The sequence below is a fragment of the Aedes albopictus genome, chromosome 2 (assembly GCF_035046485.1).
Source record: "Aedes albopictus strain Foshan chromosome 2, AalbF5, whole genome shotgun sequence".
NCBI lineage: Eukaryota > Metazoa > Arthropoda > Insecta > Diptera > Culicidae > Aedes > Aedes albopictus.
The window spans coordinates 170,139,736-170,162,642 of record NC_085137.1 but is presented as its reverse complement, the minus strand read 5'-3'; the positions used below and the strand labels follow the sequence as shown (position 1 = coordinate 170,162,642).

Sequence of the window (22,907 nt, the reverse complement as noted above, 5' to 3'; positions counted from 1 at the left end):
GTCAGACCCCCCGCCCCCCTCTAAGAGTCTACGTAGTTTATGGACAGGCCCATACTGCGTCAGTGAGCTGCTCCCAACGTGATGCAAAAGTAAGGTTGAAGAATCTCGCAGGAGTTCACGAAGACATGCTCAAACTTCACAAGAAGTGTTCAAAGAAATGTTATGAGAAACATCGAAGACCACCGGTGAAAGTTTTGACGAAATTCCTGCAACCTTCCACAGAAACTCTACAAATTAACTGAAACTCTTGAAATTAGAAACTTAAAAGAATCTCTAATAAGCTCGAGACTCGAAAAGAACATTCGAAATTCTCTAAAGAACAAACTCGAAGAAATTCGTACTCTTAAAAAAATCGGGAAGAATACTTCTGAAGAAGAAACGCACCAGAGGAATCTCTTGTAAAAGCTCTAGACTCTGAAATTTTTTGAGGAACTCCTCAATTAATTCATATTATACCATTGAGAAAATTTCGGAGGAGTTTTATGGGTGAATTTACGGGGAAAATTTTGAATAGAATTATTTGAAAAAGGTCAGACTCCGAAGAAATTCCAGAATAATATTCAATATAATGCACAAAAAAAATCGCTGAGTCATTTTAAAAGGAATTACTAAAGAAATATTAGGAGCAATTCCCATAGGAAATAACAGGAGGATTTCCCAAAACAATTTGCAAAGGAAATGATAACCAAATTCTTAGAGAAATTGCCAATTGCAACGCCGACGGAATTTTCGAAATAATCTTCATGGCAGTTGCCGAAAAAAATCTCAAAAAAAGTCGAAAGAATTGTCCGAAATTATTGTCTGCTATTATATTTGCTGAAGTATATTCCAAAGGACTTTCCAATAGAGTTTCCGAAACAATCTAAAATAAATTATCGAGGATAGTAAATATCGCAAAATTTCTAAACTAACCAAAGAAATTAAAAAATCAGAAAGAATTGTGGAGTAACTTCTTAAAGGAATTGTAGAGAGAATTATCAAAGGATTGTTCAAAGAAATTGTTAAAGGAAATCCCAAACGAAATCTTGGAAAAAACTTTGGGTGAAACTTCTAGAGAAACTATTAATGGCTGGAATTTCTGGTATCAATGTACAAAAAAAAAACAGAATATTCTAATGTTTTGACCCTCACTCTCTAAACTCCGTTCCTCTGTGAACCACGTCCTCTACTTCATTCTCGCTTTGATAGGATTTAGTCGAGTCAGTTGCCCGCCGCCATCTAGTCAAACGCCCCTGAGAGGGGTCACGGTGTGCGGTGGCCAAACTGAAAAACGACTGACTTCAGCGAAAAGGTTCGCTCTCTATGTACGTACACAAATCCCGCACCAACTACTGATGGAGTGGGGCGAAAAGGCTAAAGAACAAATACGAGAAAGAGAAAATTAAACCAAAATGCAAAAGGATGATCCGGCATTAAAAATCTATTCAATTGAGAATCGTCCTCCGCTCCTATCCTGCTCCTGTACCGTCGTCGGGGCGGTGGTTGATTGTCCTGTCTGCTCGGTAAAGTGTCGAAGAGATGAGTTCAAGTGCCGGCGCTGGCGCTGCGCTTCGCTTCGCGTAGCCGGAAAGTTGGTTCGCAATTTCAGGTTCCGTCGGGCGACGGCTTTCGAGTGGATGCTGTTGCAGATGGACCGACGGGGAAGCTCGAACTTACCTACCTATCTCATTTAAGTTTTGCCGAGCGAATCCTTGGCATTTTGATACATATGGCAGTATTTTCTAACTTCTGTCACTTTGATGATTTGTGTCGAACAGAGATGGGATTACGTGGAATGAAATTCGTGTGCTGAGGGCGTGCAATCCAATTGTGTTGAGTTTTTGGTACCAGTAGAAGTAATCTGAGTTTTAATATGCGCGTTTTGTCTGATTCCGAGGAGGGAGGTTTGGTGGAAAACGTTATAGTAATGTTAATTGTATTCTAATTTTCTTTGTTTCAGGTGCCAAGCTGGAACCGGTAACTGTACGGTGGACAAGGCGCACCGGAATCAGTGTCAGGCATGTCGGTTGAAGAAGTGTCTTAACATGGGAATGAATAAGGACGGTAAGCATTACATCTGCTTTCAACAATTGTGAACTATTTTTAAAATACATTTGATGTTTGTATTGGGAAAACTTTTTCTTCGGGGCGATTGAATTAATTAATTTACTGGGATATAAATATGTTCTGAAAGGAAGTAACCAAATAACCAGAAAAACATTGAAAAATGTCATTAAAAATATATCAATTTACTATTTATTATCAAAAAAAATCATACATAAATTAAATCAGAATCGGAACATTATAAAAAAAATCATTTTTAGTCAAACAATTTTTGGAGCTCATATAGTTCAAAGTTGGCTTCGGATAATTTTACCTATTACAAAAATCTTCTAACTTCTGTAGAATAATTCAATGTTTCCTAAATTTGGACCATGTATTGACAACTAATAAATCAACTTACAGTAAAAATTTGAGATTTTTTGATGAAATTCTCGAAATGTTACAGCTAGTTGACCATTTCTTGAAAAGTGAAAATTTTGCCTGTCCCGTTCATTTTGTCTACCACCTGTATTTGTCAGGCTTTTCCTTCTGCTCGGGATGGAATGGCAAATGATTTCAAAACATGATTTATAGCATAAGTTTATTGAATAAAATTAGTATAGGTTGGCAGATTTTATTGATGAATGTGAAATAATGTTGGTGTTGCAGCTTGTTTGATATTTACTATACTAAAACTTCTATTTACGCAGGTTATTTGTATGCACTTTGAATTTTATTTGCCCTGCATAAAAAGAGAGAGAGAGAGTTACTCAGCGCACCAATGTTTTGCATAAGAAAATGTAATAATGACGATCACTATGGCAACGACGACCAAGGGACGCTTAAAGGGGAAAGCAAAGTAAGGTTTCAGGGATGTTTCAGGAGTCCCAATAGGTTTCACTGGGTACTAGGAGATCTCAGAAGCATTTCAAGAAGATTTAAAGGGTTTCATCAAAGGGTATCAGTGGGTTCCAGGAAGTCTCAGTGGCAATTTAGGGATGAAGATTGTGTGAGATTGTGGGTACATTGATTTTCGGAGCTGGTTTCTGGGGCGTTTTCGGTGGTCTGAAGGGGGTTTCGAAGGCATTGGGGAGAGTTCAAAGGATTTTCGACGGATTTTGGAGGTGATTTTGCTGGTTTCGGAGGATTTCAGGTGCATTACATGGGGTCCGTTACGAAGACGTTTTCTAGGCTTGTGGAGAGGTTTAGGTGTGTTACACGGGATCCGAGGTGGTTTTAGGGTGACTTTGGAAGTAGCTATGGAGTTTCAGGGGATTTTTAGCGAGTTTGATAGGCCATGGAGGTTTTGGAGAGTCTCAGGTATGTAACATAAGGTTCTAGGGAATTTTAGGGGGGTTTTAGAAGCATTTCAGGAGATTTCAGAGGATTTTCAGCGGATTTAAGGGGCATAATGGAGGCGTTACGAAGATGTTTTTGGGGGTTTCGGAGGGTCTGACGTGCCATGTAACAACTTTGTATTCTCCTGAAATATTGCCGTTAGATTTAGACTCCAAAATACGTTGAATAGAATTTCAAAATATACACACTCACGAAACTAGAGCAAGGCATTTTTTTTGTTTCAAGACCACGAACTTAGCTCGCTTTTAGGCTTTTCTTCTACACTGGTGTGACTCAATTTAATGCGCTCCCTAATTACCTGAAAACCGAAGAACATCTGAGAGGTTATTATGAAAAATTAAAACAAATATGTGTTCGAAAATGTTTGAATTAAAAATTGAATTGTTTGTACTGAATTTTGTTTAGTTTAAGTGTAGTTCAAGCTTTGTACATAGTATATAATATGCAGAATACATTCACTATTCAAGTGGCTGACCACAGTTAGGTTAAGTAACTTTAAAGTTCTAGAGGACTTTTAGCGGGTTTTAAAAGCACTACGTTTTCGGTGGTTTCGGAAAGTCTCAGGTGTATATAGATTTAAGATCAAACGCGCGCGTTCTGAAAGATAAATATTGGATATTATTCTTCCTACTTAAATGTAAGAAAACCGCCTATATGATTTCATGAAGAGAAATTGTGCCTCCGTAATTTCGAGAAGAATCACTGCTGCTGTTTTTGGAATAGAGATTAACAATACTATTTCTACCCTCTCAAATAAAGAAAAAAGCCGTTCTAAGTAAAAAACATCGCCTGTCTGTGAGACAATTCCAATTTTTAGGCCCCATATCAGTAAAATTACCTTCTTGATGTTTTTGTTCAGTTTTTGAACTCCCACACATGTAAGACAAAAAACTCCTTAGTGGAAAAAGGATTTTTTCCGTCATATTGGACAGACGAAAATCGTCCATGTTATTTTTTTTTCGAAATGCGAAATAAATATGGGTCATTCCACACCAAGTGTACACACTGCGTGTTATCGACCATCACGTATTTTGACCAATTTTTTTTGGAATGTTTGTTTAAATGGAAGAAGGAAAATCCAAAGTTTGGTGCCGATCAGATCACCCCTCGGCCCGTGGCAGCAACCCTCGTCTTTGCCAATACAAGAAAAATCCAAGTTTTCCCTTCCTTTTTTTTAATTTATAGCTTTGTAACTATAATACATTTTTGACCTTTGGCTTTTTTGAAGAAAATTGTCATAGGAATCTAGGAAAAATATTATTTTTTCGATACAGTGTTGTAAACATGTTATTTTCAATTTTAAAAATTTAAAATCGGGTTTTCGTCGAATGAGTATGTTTTGATTTCAAAAATTTTGATTTTGATCGTGTTTATCAGACATTTCCCAGACGAAAAAGCTTAACTCCTCGAGGTCTTTTTGGCCGTTCCAGAGATGAAGTAAAAACGCTGGGAACACTAGGAAAACGTTTTTTCTAATATATCAAATTAGTTCAAATTGCAAGTTTCACTAAGAAAACATTATTCGATGCAATTTAAAGGTGATTTGGACTGATTTAGCGTTAATAACGTTTCAACCGATGATTTTAGCGATATAGTTTCTTCGGATAAGTTTCTACGCTTCTTTTGACATAAAAAGTTGAATGATCAATCCACCTATAAGTGAGATGAACAAAATATTTTTTTCGAAAAATGCACATAGACGTTTGATGTCTTCGGCAAAGTTGTGCAAAATGCAATTCTAAACAACTTTGTCGAAGACGCCATAATGCTGAATATCATACTTTACGAGATATATTGCGTTGTATGTGCATGACCCCTAGAAATCATATATTTTATCATAACTTTTTAACGGGATTTTTTAGATTTTTTGCGTCTTCTACAAAGTTGTTTAGAATATAAAAATACATGTTTTTGCTGAACATCGTAAAACGCTAGCTTTTGAAATAAGAAAGTTATTTACAAATTACTGATTTTTATATGGTAACTTTGAACTCGTGTTACTTTTTTCGGCGCAAAATTTTTCGGCGAGTGGTAGCCTGGTGATCTCAAGGTTCTTGGTTTGAATCCGGTGGTCAACAGAGACATTATTCTGTTGAATTGAAACGGAACTCAATCTGCACAAATTTAATTTTGTTATGTGTTTAAATTGACCCTGCGGAATAGCAATTTCAACCGCAAGCCGTCTTTCAGTGTACACTGCACCTTTTGTGTGCGTGTTTTTTGCGTTAATTTTCTGAAAAGCGACTCCGGAGTTGGGCTGGAAACGATTTTCCTTATGATTGAATCGACACAAGAGGAAGCGGCATGTATATCTCTAATACCAGGAATAGATAATGCTACTCAATAACAATCCTTCAAAATCTCCTTCTCTTTCTTGGATTCCATAACAGGAACAAAAACTAAATTTAGCAAGCAATTCTTCATTGCCCAATCTTAAGGTGAAACATCAAGGATCCCCATTGCAGTTTTGCAAATAAATCTAACAAACGAAGCATCTAATCAAGCCGCTGCGATACAATACAACTCTACGAGAACTCCAAAATCTTTTTCGTGAAACGTTTACTTTTAAACTAACTTAAGAGCTCTTTTTGCAGACTCTCTGACTTGTTTTCTTTTTGTTGTAAAAAAAAGAACAAAACAACTCAACTTTGATAGTTCGATGCGGGAAGCCAAAAATGAGTTAGTGACATAGTACAGATAGTTCAGTAATTTGAACTGGCAGTAAGTTGAAAAACTTCTACTCTAAGTACTCTGTCTGTATGTGAGTTAATGAAAATTGTCCACCTCAAGGTTGGATGGATTGAACTCACTTTTGGGAACTTTCCGTTCTCCGTGCAAGTTCAAAACAATGGATAAACAGAGAAAAAATGAATAGAAACTTGCACGCTAAGGTATAACATGTCATCCAGAATTCTTTTTCGTGATTCTGAAACATGAATAAATTTCAGTGAACATTTAACCCTCTAATACCCAATTTTTTAATTTTGATCTAAATATCATTTTTCGTCATCTAAAATCGATTTAAACATGTTTTGGAAGATGATTCTTTTTAATTCTCGATTTCGTGAATTTCAATTTTTGATTTTTTAATTTTTATTTTTGAACATCCCCACACTTTTATATTTTTCCTGGAAGCCAATTCGGGGAACGGATTTTTTTAGATGAAAACATTTTGAGATTTTATGATTATTGTTGAAATATTATTATTTTAATTTTTTTTCACAGAAAATTTTATTTTCCATGTAATTTTAAGGAAAATAATTTTAGAGTGTATTCGATTCCCTTAAACTATTAAACAAGGATAGAATGATTTGGGAAAAATTTAAAATATGTTAACTGTAGCGATTCAATACAAAATAAACAATGACTTCTAAAAGGCGACTAAAACATCAATTTTTCAATGATTTTTAAAAAAAAGTAAATACGCTTTAAAATACACCAAAAACCATTTTGAGGTATACAGAACAGTATTAAATATTAGCCAAAAATATAAAAATTTTGATTTCCCACGAAACAAAAATTACAAAAATGCTCAAACTATACCCCGTCTAAAGGTGGGATTGGGTATTAGAGGGTTAAATTTACCACTGCCCTAGTCAAAGGTTTGTCCGAAAAATAAAAAGTTTGGCAACACTTTCGTCAACATTTATGTTTACATAGGTAGAATGTCAATTAAAATAAAGATTATAATACAAAAATTTTAAATGTTTGCAATTTATTGTTATTTATTCTTATAAATAACAATAATTGATAAACTGGCTACACTGTCATATTAATATTTCAACATTTTTTTCTATTCTCCTTGGTTTGAATAAGCCCAAATCACCCTTAAATCCTATCAACTATTGTTTTTTTTTAGCGAAACTTGCAAGTTCGACTAAAAAAATAACACGGACACCGTCTTCAACCAGAGAACGAAACTTAACATTAGACAACGAACACACGGAGCATGCACCAGTAGATACGCAAAAGAAACTATTCTCACGAAAAGTTTCATCGCCCGGAACGGAAATCGAACCCTCACCCTACAGCATGGTGTGAGTAGAAGCTTGGTGACCCTAACCGCACGGCTACGAGGCTCCAATATTAGAGAAAAACGTTTTCCAAGCTTTAAAACGCTGTATCTCTGGAACGGCCAAAAAGACCTCGGAGAGTTAAGCTTTTCGACTGGAACATGTCTAATAAACACGATGAATCAAAATTTTTGAAATCAAAATATACTCATTCGACGAAAAACCGATTTTAAATTTTAAAGTTGAAAAATAACATGTTTGGCAACACTCTATCGAAAAAATAATATTTTTCCTGGATTCCTCTGACAATTTTCTTCAAAATGCCAAAGGTAAAAAATGAGTATGTGATATAGTTTCAAAGCTATAAATTAAGAAAAGGAAGGGAAAACTTGGATTTTTCTTGTATTGGCAAAGACGAGGGATGCTGCCATGGGCCGAGGGGTGATCAGATCGGTATCAAAATTTGGATCTTTTCATCCTCCATTTAAACAAACATTCCAACAAAATTTGGTCAAAATCCGTGATGGTCACACGTTTTCACTTTTTCTCGGTCACTTCATATGGAAAGACCCATATAAGAATGTATCCTTTCTTATTGTTTTTGCATGTAAGAAAGATCTTTTGCGATATTGGAATTTTTTCTTACGCTCTGACAAGTGTAGAAAATTGCTTTTACGATTTTTAAATTTTTTGGCGTCTTTACAAATAAAAAAAAATGCTTTGATACTCTAGCTTTTGTCGCCTATAGACGTGTAAGTTTTATTTAATAAAATATTGAAAATTACTCTTTCGCTATACAGAATGAAAACAAAAAAGGCTGAAAGTATATAAACACTTGAAATGAGTTATAAGTTTGGGAGAGATGGTAACATAAGGCTGAATCGCAAAGGGCTGAATGCACAAAAAGCTGAATACGAAAGGTTGAAAATAACTGTAACAAAAGGCTGAAAATTGAGAAGGCTGAAAAGACGCAATTGCATATATAAGTTTTTTTCCTTTTCTTGGCGTTACACCCCAACTGATATAAAACCTGCTTCTCAGCTTTGATATATCGTGTAACAGACACGACGATATTTAATGCCCAAAGAAATCAAGCAAACTTTTATAATGAAAAGTTTCTGGTCCGAAAGCGAATTTAAACCGTCACCCTCAGCACGATATTGCTGATTACACTAGTTTACAGCATTTTTGAACTCGGTAAGCTGATGATCGTTTTTGGTGTAGAATCATGCCCTGAGTTCGAAAACTTGAAGGAAAAAAAATTACAGTAGAGCGGAAATTTTTTCGACTTTCCATACAAGGTTGATAATTTGAAATCGATTTTTGTTCTATTTTTAAGCAAAGTCGCTCACTTCACACATCTCATTCTCCGTAATTTATGCTCCGATTTAGCTGAACTTTTAACTGTAACTCGCCTACATATAATATGTCAAATAAACATTGAGAAAGAATTTTTAAATTGTTTTTTTCTTATTGAAAAAAATACATGTCTTCATATATTTTTGGAAATTTTGCTAAAATTTAAGGATATCGTCCCCAAAACTCGCCAATATCTTAAATTTTATCAATCTGACGCAAAACCTGCATTCAGATGATCGAAATGTATTATGTTCAGCTTTTAATTTACGGAAAAAGATTTAAAATTTGTTGAACAAAACGCAAGATATTTGAATTTTATTAAATTCCATATTTTAGGAAGTTGTAAAACTCGATATTGAATTAAAACTCAAAAACTGTTCTACTTAAAATTTTTTGAAGCACGGTTTGGAAATCAGCGCTAAATTATGCTTAAAAAATTTGGGTCGTTGACAGAAGTTCACGATTTTCGTTTTATTTTGTAAACTAGTGTTACCCGTGAGCTTACCTCAACGGCTATAAGGGCCTTAGTTATTTTGTTTCCAACTACAATCACGAGCTGTTCTTTCGAGTCGTGCTGTTTTGGAGATTGTTGTCATTGCAGCTGCTAACAATATTATGAGAGATTTTCCCTTCTTTGAAATCTATGCTATTCTTTTGAGAAATACTGCCATAGTCGCAAAACTTTCCGATTCAGAACATAGTAACGGAAACAAATTTTCAAATAAACTCCAAAATCGTTGTATGATGGGAATGAGAGTGTTACGTCGGTTTGTCTGAATTGTTATAGTACTGGGGTGGGCTTAGCATCATTCTTTTCTGCTGGCGCGCGCCGTTCAAAAACTAGTCGAATCACTATTTCAGCCTTTCGTGTTTCAGCATTTTGTAAGTAGCCCGTTTGGGGTTAGTGAACATAATAATGATGTATACAAAAATTACAAATTCTCCCTGTCTTGACGTAACGTCTCAACTTGAGCGAGACCCACTTCCCAGATTATTCTATGTTGACCGCTTGTCAGATTGTTCTAGATCAAGGACCACTTTCACAGTTATTAACCGTTATGTGGCCGGCAAACTTTTTGCTTTTTTCTACACCGTGTATTTTCAATGGGTGCTGGGTACCCGGGTACCCTGCCGGCCACATAAGGGTTAACTGAGGGCCTCCTTTGTCAATGACCATTTTGCATTCTATGTGGCGGGCAAGTTCCTGGACTGACCGGGAATGGAACTGTTCACCCTCGGCATGGTCTTCCTGAATTTCAGGGCTTTTACCTTGGAACTTACCGTTTTGGCTGTATGGATCCCACATTTACACAAAATGTGACTGGTGTTATTTCAAGTGGTAGTTTCTCCTTCTTTAAACAAGGGCTTTTCTTCCGAGTTATGCTGTTGTAGAGATTGTTGGCATTCTAATTGCCAATATATCATCGGAGATTTTCTCTTTTCTTGAAAGAAGGCTATTCTATTGAGAAATATTGCCAAAATCATGTGGCTGATCAAAACAGCATACGTAACCCTCTAAAGTAATGCTTGATGAATTTTTGAAATTTATTCTCAAAACTTCTAAAAGAATTTATTGAAAAATTCCTGAAGAAATGATATAGAAAAAAAAACTGGATTTCTGCAAAAGTGATCGGACAGTGGCACGCGTGTAAATCAAAGGAGTACCGCTGTCCGATCACTTTTGCACTACATATTTTCAACAACTTGCCACGTCCAGACCTGTGAACGAAGACATTTTGTACTTCGTATACGTAAAATTCAGCATATTTGAAGTTCCGTGTCAAAAATTGAAATAAAGAATATTACTAGTTTGCAGCGTTTTAGTATTCTGTAAACTTATGTTCCTTTTTTAGTAGGTATAGAATTATAACAGTTTTTGTCGAGATTCAGTGTAAATATTTGCCGAGCACACATGGTATCAGCGTTTGTCGAGCTCATTTTGCTGTGGTTTTTTTCCAAATGTTCGTTGAGTAAACGTATGGAGTTTGAAATTTAGTAAATTTTATACTTTTAAACAGTGTAAAACTTTATTTTCGACTTTAACCCAAAAACTGTTCCACTTAAAAGTTTTTGGAATACAATGCTGAAATCTGCACCTAATTATGCATAACAAATTTTCATCGTTTCTAAAAGTTTATGCCTTTCGTTTTATTTTATATTTTGTAAATTAGCGTAAGAAGCAAAATTACAAAAAAATTAAGTCATCAGACATTTTTTGGAAGTCGATGCAAATTCAATTGAGTTTTGAATCGTGTGTACCATTTCACCACATTGTATTATGTTACTCAACCCCATACTATCAAAACTTGTGATTATATTATTAAAATACAAATAAACTACAAAATATCTACTTCCTTTTATTTGACTTTATTTGTTGTTGCTCATTTAATTCCAGCAATCCATGAGCCACGAATAAAGCCAACCAACTTATCATCTGTATGCTTGCTGCCTTTCTACCCTACCCAATGTATGTATTGATTGCCTCATTGTTTATCTTGAATTATAATCACAATAAACATATTTAGACCGAAACCCATTCAGACATTCAATCCACGTTCGCTTATTCGAGACTTTTGCCTACCGGAGCAAAAATCCTCGATTATCACACGCAGAAATTTTTGAAATTCTTTCCTACCTTCCCCTTCAAGAACAACGACGACGATAAGATTTTAAGCGTTTCAAATTTGATTACAATTCTCTCCGTTCCAAAAAATTCTCATGGAATGCCCTCGATCCCCCCATTTCGAATACATAATGATAAAAATCGGATCCAGAAGCAGCAGCGCGAAAACAGCTTTGTCTCCCGGCGGCGCTACCGGAGCATCATTATTTTCCATTTTCCCACATCACGATCAGTCGGATTTGTCCTACTGTTAGCTGGCTGGCTGACTGTGACTGGGCGAGTCAGTTAGTCCAAGGAGCGAGCGGTGGTTGTTTGTAAATTTTCCTAACCTGAAGGCATTTTCACAGCCAGAAGCCGCTGCTGTTGTTTGCGCTTAACGAGAATGACACAACAACTTCCTCCTGCAGTAAAGGCGTTTGTCCTTTGCTGGCTGTGAAAAGGGCAGGCGGTGTCATCTGAGAAGTGAGCAACTTTTGAGTAATCCACCTTTATCAAAACTTGATTGTCTAACTGTTACACTCTAACATGAGTATCAGGTATCAGAAGGCCGGCTCCAGAGGCACATTATCCTCCTTTTGGGACATTTGTGCCATCGCCATATTAATAGCCTATTTTATCATCTACCTGAGGAAAAAGGGAGGAAATAAGGATAAGGATGGGGATAAGGAAAGGTAGGGATATAGGAAAAATATCCTAGAAGACGGTACTAATGCATAAGCGTACCATAAGAGGTTCAAACAAGACCTGAAAAGGGAACTATGATAACGCATAAAACGAAAGAGAGCCTTTACCACAGCGGGTTAAGAACAACAGAATATCCTGAAGATTCAGATTTCTGAAGTCAGTTTCACTTAATAAGTGTTTACCGAATACTCGGAAACGCAGTTGCGGGAAAACTGGACAGTTACATATCAAATGATACGAAGTTCCATAATCGGATTCACAGCTATCACATCCCAGCCAACAAATTGATTCACATAACTCTGCTACAACTCCCCTAAGTGAACTCTTATCCGTTCAAAACAGATTACATAAGATGCACCAAATATGCTCTATTCGCACAAATTTGGAGGCCATATACGTACATTTTGAGAGAACCACTTTGAGTTATACAACTTCAGGCGAATTCATTTGGCATGTAATATAACTTCTATTTATAACTTTGCTTGGCAATATATACGATTTCATTTTCACATGTTCAAATATAAAAAAGAAGCTTACAAGCCTAGATTTTCCGACCTATAGCTTATTAATCAGATACCTTACCATTGTGTCTATCAGTAACTGTTGTAGAACGTGAAATTTAAGCAAATATAAATATTTTGAAGGCTTGTCAAAATGGTACCAAGTATACGGTTGACATTACTCTGTCGGAACTCAGCTTTGCGGATTTATTCGTTTAAAAAGTATTGGTTAAACTGCATAGATTTTTCTATCCGTACCATTTTGGAGGCCACATACGTATATTTTAACAATTTCATTTTGATACATGCAATTCAAAACGAATTCCTTCGGCGTATTATATAATTTTACATATAACTTAGTTTGACACTTAATATGATTTCTTTTTCACAAACAATAAAATAACAACAAGTTGCCACTGTGGTGTGTGCATGGTGAAAAGTGTAAATGTTACCAAAAATAATAATGAAAATGAAAACAAAGTGTGAAATAGATTTTGGTTGTTTCGTTGTGGTTTGGTGGTATCAGGCTGTGCAGCAGAAGTTGAATATATCAACCGTCCGGGGAACGAGACAAACCTCACTCTAGAACAGCGCAGCTGCTGATCCGCGATATGGTTGGGCTAGTACTTGCTCAGAGTTGCCCTTGGAGCGGCCGGTAGGACCTGCAGCCTGCAGGTAGGTGAATGTAATAAAACTCACCTGCATCTGTATGTATTTGACTTAAGCGATGCACTTACCGAAATATTTAGAAAAATACTTACTTTTAATCATCCGGCTCTCCGACTAAATTCATCACCGTATAATTTTATTTTGACAAATATGACCCAAAATGTAATCTCGCCTTGAAGATTACAATAGAGTCACAACAAGTGCATTTGAAGTTGTTGAAGAATGTCAACTTGAAGTTGTATAACTGTTAACGCAAAGTTGAAATTACTAATGCTGCCAAATGGAATCGGATTAAATTATGGGCTTCGTATACGATTTCATCCAATCTGTTTTGGCACCTTATATAATTCTAACTTAATTTGTTCATTAATATAACTTGAGATTAACATCCTTATATGACTTCTGGTTTGCTGGGATGCAAATGAATTAGCTTGCTGAAAATTCGCCATGTGATAGTTGAGTCGGCAGTGGCCAGTTAATGCTTTGACCAGAATGCTGCATTTCTGCTTTGACAAATTTGTAAGATACTTCGCCACCCTTGGAGATGGCTCAGTACAATACAATTTGGTTTGACGACATGACTCCAAACTATTCCAGTATTGTCTGTGTTGAGTGGCAGCCCAGGTGTGAATCTGAAGCTTCACCCAACACTTCGATATCGGAATAGCTGGCTCAGGGCCAATGAAGTCATGTGATGCTCCAGTGCGAGCTAACTCATCAGCCAATTCATTTCCAGCGAAGGAAGAATGGCCAGGTACCCATACAAGGTGAACAGCGTTTGCTGAATTCAGCTCTTCGATTTGAGTTCGACAAGCGATAACTACCTTCGACCTAGAATTGGCCGAAGCAAGTGCTTTAATAGCAGCCTGGCTATCTGAACAGAAGTATATTACTTTGCCCATTACGTGCTGCTGAAGTGCTGATTGCACTCCGCACATATGAGCAAAGATTTCGGCCTGAAAAACGGTACAGTGTCTACCAAGTGAGTAAGACTGATGCAGCCTTAGCCCACGAGAATAAACACCAGCACCTGCTCGACCTTCGAGAAGGGAGCCATCAGTGTAACACTGTAACATACGATGCCGTCTGAAATACTTCTTTCCAGATAACCAGATGTCCACTCTTCCCGGGAAGGGAATTTCGTGGAAAATGTCCCATTTGGAAAATTACAAACAATTGTAAGTCACTTGGAGCAAGGACAAGTTTGACCCAGTTCACCAAAAGTGGAAACAGCGAGGTGTGTCTTGGTGTGCGGTTCAAAGGAGTTTCCTCTAGTTGACCGAGTACCCGTAGACGGTAAGTGCAAGAAAGTGCTTCTTGTTTGCGATAAATGTGTAGTAGGGCAACGTCAAAGAGAACTTCTAGCACAGCCGTGGGAGTTGAAGAGAACGCTCCAGACATCGACATTAAGCACATCCTTTGGAGATGGCCTAACTTTAATTGGATTGTTCTCATTTCGCCCTTTTGCCACCACGCAAGACATCCATAGGCCAATATTGGCCGCACAACAGTTGTGTAAATCTATTTGATATACTTGGGTTTTAGATCCGAAGTTGTATCAAAGGTTCGCCGGCATTGCCCGAAGGCCATACTAGCTTTCTTGATTTCGAACTCAATCTGAGGTGTCCAGGAAAGCTTGGAATGAAGAATAACTCCATCGTACTTTACCTGTTCAGTTATACCTATCGATTTCAGAATCAAAGATACGCAAACGTCAAACGCCATCCATTACGGTTCCGCCTTTCCGTAAAAAGAAGAATAGATGATTTACTCGCATTAACCAAAAGGCCATATTAGCGACACCAACCCTCAACTACCTGAAGGGCGCTTTGCATCAGGTTGAAAAGGGTGGTGATACACATACCAACTCACAGTGTAAGCTAGACGTCGGCAAAACCATAAGTAAGAAAACCGCTATTAGGGGATTCTGGGGTAATACGCACCACTTATGGAAGATGCGTCCAAATGCATATAAAAAGGCAATAATTTATTGGTTTAATGCATGCATTCATTGCATATACTTTCATTCTAAGAGAAACCAAACAAAATTTCAGCCTTAATACAGTTCAGCTCTTGAAAATAACGTTTTTTGTAAAGACTAACATTACGGCTTCGTATGTTTATGCGGGGCAGTATGCACCCTTGCGGGGTAAAATGCACTACAACAAAGGGGCAAGACGCACCACAACATTGAGGCAAGATGCACCGTCGAGTTTAGAAATCTTTTTACTTCTTAGACAAAATGCATGTTTTATAAGGTTTTAAGACAAACAATAGCTCAATTTTGTTTGCGATTACTTACAGAGCACTCATAGATATTATTACAGCTTGTTTTCTATAGGTGCGTTATGCCCCAACCAATGGAGTGCATATTGCCCCAATCAATACCAAAAAATAAAATAGTTTAAAACATATAATTTACGTAGATTACTGTTTAAGTTATTTTTCCTATGCTTAGCATTGCCCTCAATGAACTGAATAAACACAACAGCATTAGATGTTTGGTCGGTTTTCACCATCAAATCATTCGACAAACGATCGGGAAAATTACATCAGAATCGTACTTTTCAATTTTATTCATTTTTCTCACTAATTACGTAACGCAGAAATGTAAAATTTTCCAGATGCTCATTTATTAAGACGTTCTATTAGATTGATAAGGTTTCAAAGCTCTAAGACCGATAATCCCTGAAAAACAAAGGGGGTGCGTTTTGCCTCGACAGTGCGTATTACCCCAGATGCCCCTATTGAGTTGCCTCAATAACGTATCTGCTACGAGATACAAAAGCGGTGACAAGACTCCTCTTTGGGGGCATCCACAAACACTCAATTTCGTAATCCCTGCTAGACGCAATGTCGAGAAGAGATATCGGTTTTTGAGCATTTGATGAATCAAATTGGAAATCATTGGAGATATACCATGACTCCGTGCGGCTTTTAATATGGCATCGAAAGACACATTATCATAGGCAACCTCGATATCTAAGAAAACACCCAAACAAGATCGCTTTTGAGCGAGTGCTTTCTCGATATCGTAAACAAACTTGTGTTAAAGAGTCACAGTAGACTTACCAGATTGGTAGGCATGTTGGTTCACATGAAGAGGCACGTTAGCCAGATGAACATCACATGTTCGACAATGTGTTCTAAGCATTTCAGAAGAAAAGAGATCAAACTGATTCAAAATAGGTCTGAATCTCTTTGCCTCTTCATACGACGCACGACGCAGTTTCGGAATAAATTTCGCAGTAATATCCCGACAAGATTTGGGAATATATCCTGTAGCAAAACTGCAAGTATTTTTTTCAAACATGTTTGAAATAAACAAATCCCTTCTGAAGCAAAATAGGATAAATCCCATCTGTCCCAGGAGATTTGAAAGGAGCAAAGCTATTAAGTGCCCACTCAATCGACTCTTTTGCTACAATACTCCGAGCCGAGGCCAGGGAATCATTACTACAAGAAAATACATCAGGTTCATCCGAAGATGTAATATCCACACATCCAGGGAAGTGTGTGCTGAATAAGCATTCCAGAACTTCCTCATCAGAGGAAGTCAGATCGCCATTTGGCAAACGAAGTTCGCTCACTCGGAAATCCTTAGATTTCGCAAGAATATTGTTTAACCGACTGGCTTCACTTAAACCAGAAACATTTGTACAAAGATTTTTCCAACAGGATCGTTCAGCAGACCGGAGCGCTGTCATGTAGGCCTTGCGAGCCGACATTCCAACTCTTTCTACATTGTTTCCTGAGCTTCGCCAGATCAGAGCTCCACCAAGGGGTTCCTCTTCTGGTCTTCATAGACCGCAGAGGGCAAGCTTCTTCAAAAGCCTCCATGGTGAAGGCCGTTGTAGTATCAACGGCATCATCTAAATCACTTGGAGTGTCAATGGATGGTCAGTATCCATGAAATTTAGCTGCAACCAAAGATCCCAGTTGGTTGACCGGGGGTTCCTGAAACGAAAGTTTGCGAAGTAATATTCACATGTTCCAACAAGATGCAGCGATGGTCAGTTAAAGATTCTTCATCTGACACATGTCAATTGGGGTTCCGGGTCATTTGGCCGAACGCCATTTGGCCGAATGCCGTTTGGCCGAAAAGGTCGTTTGGCCGAATGCCATTTGGCCGAATGCCGTTTGGCCGAAGAATGAATAATGACCTTAATTGACCATGTCACTCTTCCCCGCCTCAGTATGACTCGAAAGAACAGCCAATGATTCAAAGAAGGAAAAATCTTTGATAAAATAATGACAGTTTCAACGCCAACTAATCCCTGAATATCAAAACTAGAAAGAATAGCCTATGATTAAAAGAAGGAAATATTTCTGATGATCATATTGACAGTTAGAATGTCAAAAGCTTCCTCTGAATTCTATTGATCATGATTCGGCCAAACGGCATTCGGCCAAACGACCCATTCGGCCAAACGGCATTCGGCCAAATGGCCGGACACCGTCAATTGGTCAGCTCGTGACTAACTCTGCTAGAGCAAAGCGTTATGTCTAACACTTCCTCTCTAGCGAATACCATGAAGGTAGGGCGGTTGCCTATGTTAACCCTCTAATACCCAACCTTGCCTTTAGACGGGGTATAGTTTGAGCATTTTTGTATTTTGTGTTTCGTGCACAATCATTTTTTTTATATATTTGGCTGATATTTAGGACTGCTCTGTATATCTCAAAATAATTTTTGGTGTATTTTAAAGCGTATTTACATTTTTTAAAAATCATTGAAAATTTGATGTTGTAGTCATCTTTTAGAAGTCATTGTTTATTTTGTATTGAATCGCTACAATTAACATATTTTAAATTTTTCCCAAATCATTCTATCCTTGTTTAATAGTTTAAGGGAATCGAATACACTCTAAAACTATTTTGCTTAAAATTACACGTAAAATAAAATTTTCTGTGAAAAAAATTTAAAATAATAATATTTCAACAATAATCATAAAATCTCAAAATGTTTTCATTTCAAAAAATCCGTTCCCCAAATTGGCTTCCAGGAAAAATATTAAAGTGTGGGGAAGTTCAAAAATAAAAATTAGAAAAATCAAAAACTGAAATTCACGAAATCGAAAATTAAAAAGAATCATCTTCCAAAACATGTTTAAATCGATTTTAGATGACGAAAAATTATATTTTGATCAAAATAAAAAATGTGGGTATTAGAGGGTTAAGTAATCCAAGATCTGCACCACTTAAGTATTCCATCAAACTCTCAAATTGATGTCTGAGCTGCCCCAGATGATATGATGAGCATTAGCATCACTACCAACAATTAGCGAAATGCCTTTTGAAGTGCAGTATGCAATGACTTGTTTGAAAGCATCCGTAGCGGATAGTTCATCATGCAGTAAATAAACCGAACAATAAACGTATTTCCTGTTGAGGTTTCCAACAGATACATCGAATGTGATAGCACATACATCTCTAGTAGTTAGTTCAGAGATGAGTGCAGCGACGGATGCGTTGTTGACAAGCACACAGGCTCGAGGTATGACACGCGAGTTTGCCATTTCATGTTTTCTGAAAGTAGCAAACATCGGGTTTCTTAGATAGAAATTCCCCTTACGAAAGTAAGGTTCTTGGACCAAGGCCACTTGGGCTGTGCCATTTTGCATAAGTCTGCAAAGATTGATCGTTGCTGTTCTTTTGTACTGAATATTGATCTGAGCTATCCTAACCGTAGCCACTACCTAAACTATGTAAGATTAAACTTTTCGCAATAACAGCACAACAAAGAACAACAGCAATAAAATCAGTTCGGTATCGATTGGAAAACGCCAAAGGCGAGGATACACAGAATACACTGTGTAAATCGCATAATCCGAAACCATATAGGTGAAAATTTAAACTAATTAACAACATCTTCATAATCCCGCCCTTATTTAGCCTCAACTGCGACTAAAGAAGGGCAGCAGATTGTCTCGGAGAAACACAAGGTCCACTGCACCATTGCTCCGGTTAGCGCAGTAAGGGCAACATACTGTGGAGGGCGTCCTGGTACTCCACAGACTCCGTTAGCGGTTAAGTTTTTATTAGACCACCCTAGCCATGCATTCCTAGGCACGGTAAGCATAAAGCCGCATCACACCATGAATTAGGGGTCACCTGTTGGTGGACTCTTACCACCGGAACAGGCGGTCCGTAGTGTTATTCTTAGCCAATTGAGAAAATCGCTACCGAAACTACACAGATATCTAGGCTGATCGAGAAAAGAAGTTACTATTGATGATCAACTTCATACGGGTTCGAGCAACCGCTGATAGTAAAGACGTTTGTCCTTTGCTTGCTGTGAAAAGGGCGGGCGGTATTTTCAGGAAGTGAGGAAATTTTGAGAAATCCACATTTATCAAAACTTGATTGTCCAACTATTATACTCTTACATGAGTAACTGCTTAAGTGAGTAAGTCAGATCTTGACACATTGTATGAAAGCTTATTAATAAACATAAAAAATTTCTTGTACAGAGTATTTCTGCTTTTAATAAGAACAATAACAATTTAACTTTACAACGACCACTCGTAACCGTCACCAAAAGACAAAACGAACGGCTTTTGTTCTTGGCAGTTCACTTCCCAGCGTCCAAACCTATGAATTCATGTTTCATCAAACACACATCCAGGACCGCCCGGCTTTCGATTCGGAAACTCCCACCCGCCACACTGCGTGTTGGATTTCGACCACTTCGGGTGCATACTTGTGTGAACTAAGTAAGTACGTGAAGACGCCTGGCTCCGAATCCGTCCCACCCAATTTGAAAAACATATTATGTTTGATGATGAGTCCTGGCCGCTGCTGTGCACACAGCACTCACTGTGGTCTGATCCGAGCAGATTCACTCCGGAAAAACTCCTCACCACCGTAACGGTTGTCGTCGTCCCTGGTTAAGATTGGTTTGGTGAAGGCATACCTCTACCTACGTTTGGAAAAAAAAGGTCACATTAGTTCGCTATAGAGCACTCCGGCGGACAACACACCACACCGTGTGGAGAGGGTAGACTCGCGCGCATCTCACGCCGCCAGAGCACCACAGCACAGCAGGGGACCCCGAAGGTGGGTTGGAACGCCATGAAACAAAGCACGTGCCGCGGGAAATTACATTTTCTATTTTGTGGCGAAAACAGAGATACCTAGAAAAATTGTTGGGCTCTCGGCGAACTGTGACACAACAACAAAAAAAAACTGTTTCATTGTTTGGTTGTGCCACCCGGAGTGATGACAGAACAGTAAAAACGGCGGCGCTTGAAAGTTGGCGAGGAAAGGTTAGATGTGTTTTTGGTCCAATTTGTGTCGCAAATTGCTGTTGGTTACATTTTTGCATACGAAAAAGTTGATGCAGTTGGTTTGTGTTATGCGACTAAAGGGTGTGAAGTGATAATTCATTTTTGGACAAGAAGCAGAGAAACTAATTATATTTTAGTTTCTGGCTCAATTAGTGCATATTTCACGTTTAGTAATCAGAAGCCGGGTTCAGTAGTTTTGTGGTTCAAGATAAAATAACACGGTCGCTTTTTGGGTTGGTGAGCTTCAACTGTACTATTTTCGTTAATGCATATATCAACCGTTTTCTGAAATGTGTTGTTTTTTAATTTGAGTTTTTTTTTTCAGCAGAGAAGAGGATATATTCCGGAGCTTATATAGCCAGCGTGGTAAAAGCGCAAGTATTAGGCAAGTCCTAGGTGACGTGGTATGATTCTCGGGTGGACTGGATTTTTTTTGTGAGGTACACCGGGGCAAGTTGAAACGGGTGGGGCAAGATGAAACAGCGGGTTAAAATTATGTTTTCTAATGATGATGAACAGTTTGATCGCCATAACACATAGTTTTTGATTCAAACAATCTTTTAGCGAAGGAAAAATTTCTAAATTGTATTGAAATCTATTTCAAAACTTCGTGTTTCATCTTACCCCACCCGTTTCAACTTGCCCCGGTGTACCTTAATGAAAGCTTCTTTGACATCAGAGGACCCACCCACTCTGAAAAAAATCACAGAGCCGTATCATGGGGTTGGCCATGTAGGCCTTGACCTACCTTGGCGCTTTTGGTGAGAGCACCAGCCTTAGAGGGGGCCAAAATGGTCAAAGGCTAGTAGGAAACCGGATTATGTAATTGTAAATTTGCAGGTTATCAGTATGTGCTAGTGTTGTGCCTTAAATGTTTATATCCTCTTTCTTTATTCGTGTGCATTTTATATCATCAAAAGTTTCCCTAAAATCCACTCCCTCAAAAACGTGTCATATCACCGCCAATATAGGGTGATTCAGGTAATTTGGACATACCGTTACGCGTATTTATATATCTGCATTAACATGTCTAAAGGGTCTAACTCGTTTTGTAAACAAACATTGTTTCTGTCGCTGTAGGGTCTATCTCGATCCACCCACGCATCTGGGGGCCGTTATCAGAAAGATCAATCTTCGCTCTTTCTGATAACGGCCCCCAGATGCGTGGGTGGATCGAGATGAGCCCTACAGCGACAGAAACAATGTTTGTTTACAAAACGAGTTAGACCCTTTAGACATGTTGATGCAGATATTTTGGGCACTTCCATTTGGTTTTGCCGCAGATGTCCAAAATATATACGCGTAAGGTGCCAGCCAGAGTGGACGCGTCACGCGGCGCGGCGCGGTGCAATGCGGCATTTGACAGGTCGCGCGTCGACGCGCGGCAGAACTCCGTCCATTAGAATACAGGGAAAACAATCATAACATGCCAGAGTGCGCGCGGAACGATGCGAAGCGGAAAGCGTTTAGCCGCGCGACGCACGACAAAACAGTGCATGCACTGTTTTTGATGCGGAAGTCACGCGGTTCGCGCGGAGAATTTTGTATTTTTGTGTGGATTTCGTCCGTTTTTACCAAATCATGGCGCTAATTTTACGAAATTGTTTTTCAAATGTATTCAAATGTGAATGTCAAATATATTAACATAAATATTATCACATGTTTATTATCCGGTGGCGTCTCGTAACCTCACTTTTCACCTATTTTGCGAATCAAAATCAGTAATTCCTTCAAATTTATGACTAAAGACTTAACGGAAATAATCGAAATCTCTGTCATTCTACATCTTGTAGAGCTTTCACATTACCCCTACCCATGTTTCATGCACAAAAACGGTTGGCAGCCTCTCGTTTACTTTACTATCTCAAAGTATTCAACTAGGGCTGTAAGTTTAAAAAATAGTTTCAAAATTAAAATATACTATTTTTGAGTTAACAAACTTGTTTCATTGCATTGCTGTTTAAAAATAAACGAAGGGGTGCCATTTTTTACGTATACAACCCTGTGGTAGCTCTGACTACAAGCTCAGTTGTTCATAAAATTTCAAAATTTGTACCTGTAGGACGGGTAGATTTGAGGTTAGGGAATCACCATTATCCCAAATGTATACCTCTTCTGAATCATCTGAAATAAATAGCAGTTGAAGGTAAATTTACATAAATGGTTCATTTTTAATTTTAGGTTGAGCCCAATAATCACATATCTTCTGGAAATCTTTCATCAGATAACTCTAGAAAACTGTTGAAATGTTATGGCTTTAACCGATAGAGAGGAGAGAGCTCGCTTTGATTGTGTGCTACTGGTTGTCAAGGCGAACCTGTCACAAACTGTCTCTGCAACCAGAGTTAGAAATTATACATTGATGGTGTGAAGTGATCCAATATCTAAA

General features: G+C 37.9%; 1 protein-coding gene across 1 annotated transcript in view; it reads left to right on the top strand.

The window, feature by feature from the left end:
• The window catches only part of LOC109398729 (photoreceptor-specific nuclear receptor-like), a 149,254-nt gene that overhangs the window by 71,107 nt on the left and 55,240 nt on the right, over positions 1 to 22,907 (top strand). Inside the window, exon 4 of the mRNA XM_029859060.2 lies at positions 1,940 to 2,043. Within this exon, the coding sequence (XP_029714920.2) occupies positions 1,940 to 2,043 (104 nt within the window). The remainder of the gene's footprint in view (positions 1 to 1,939; positions 2,044 to 22,907) is intronic.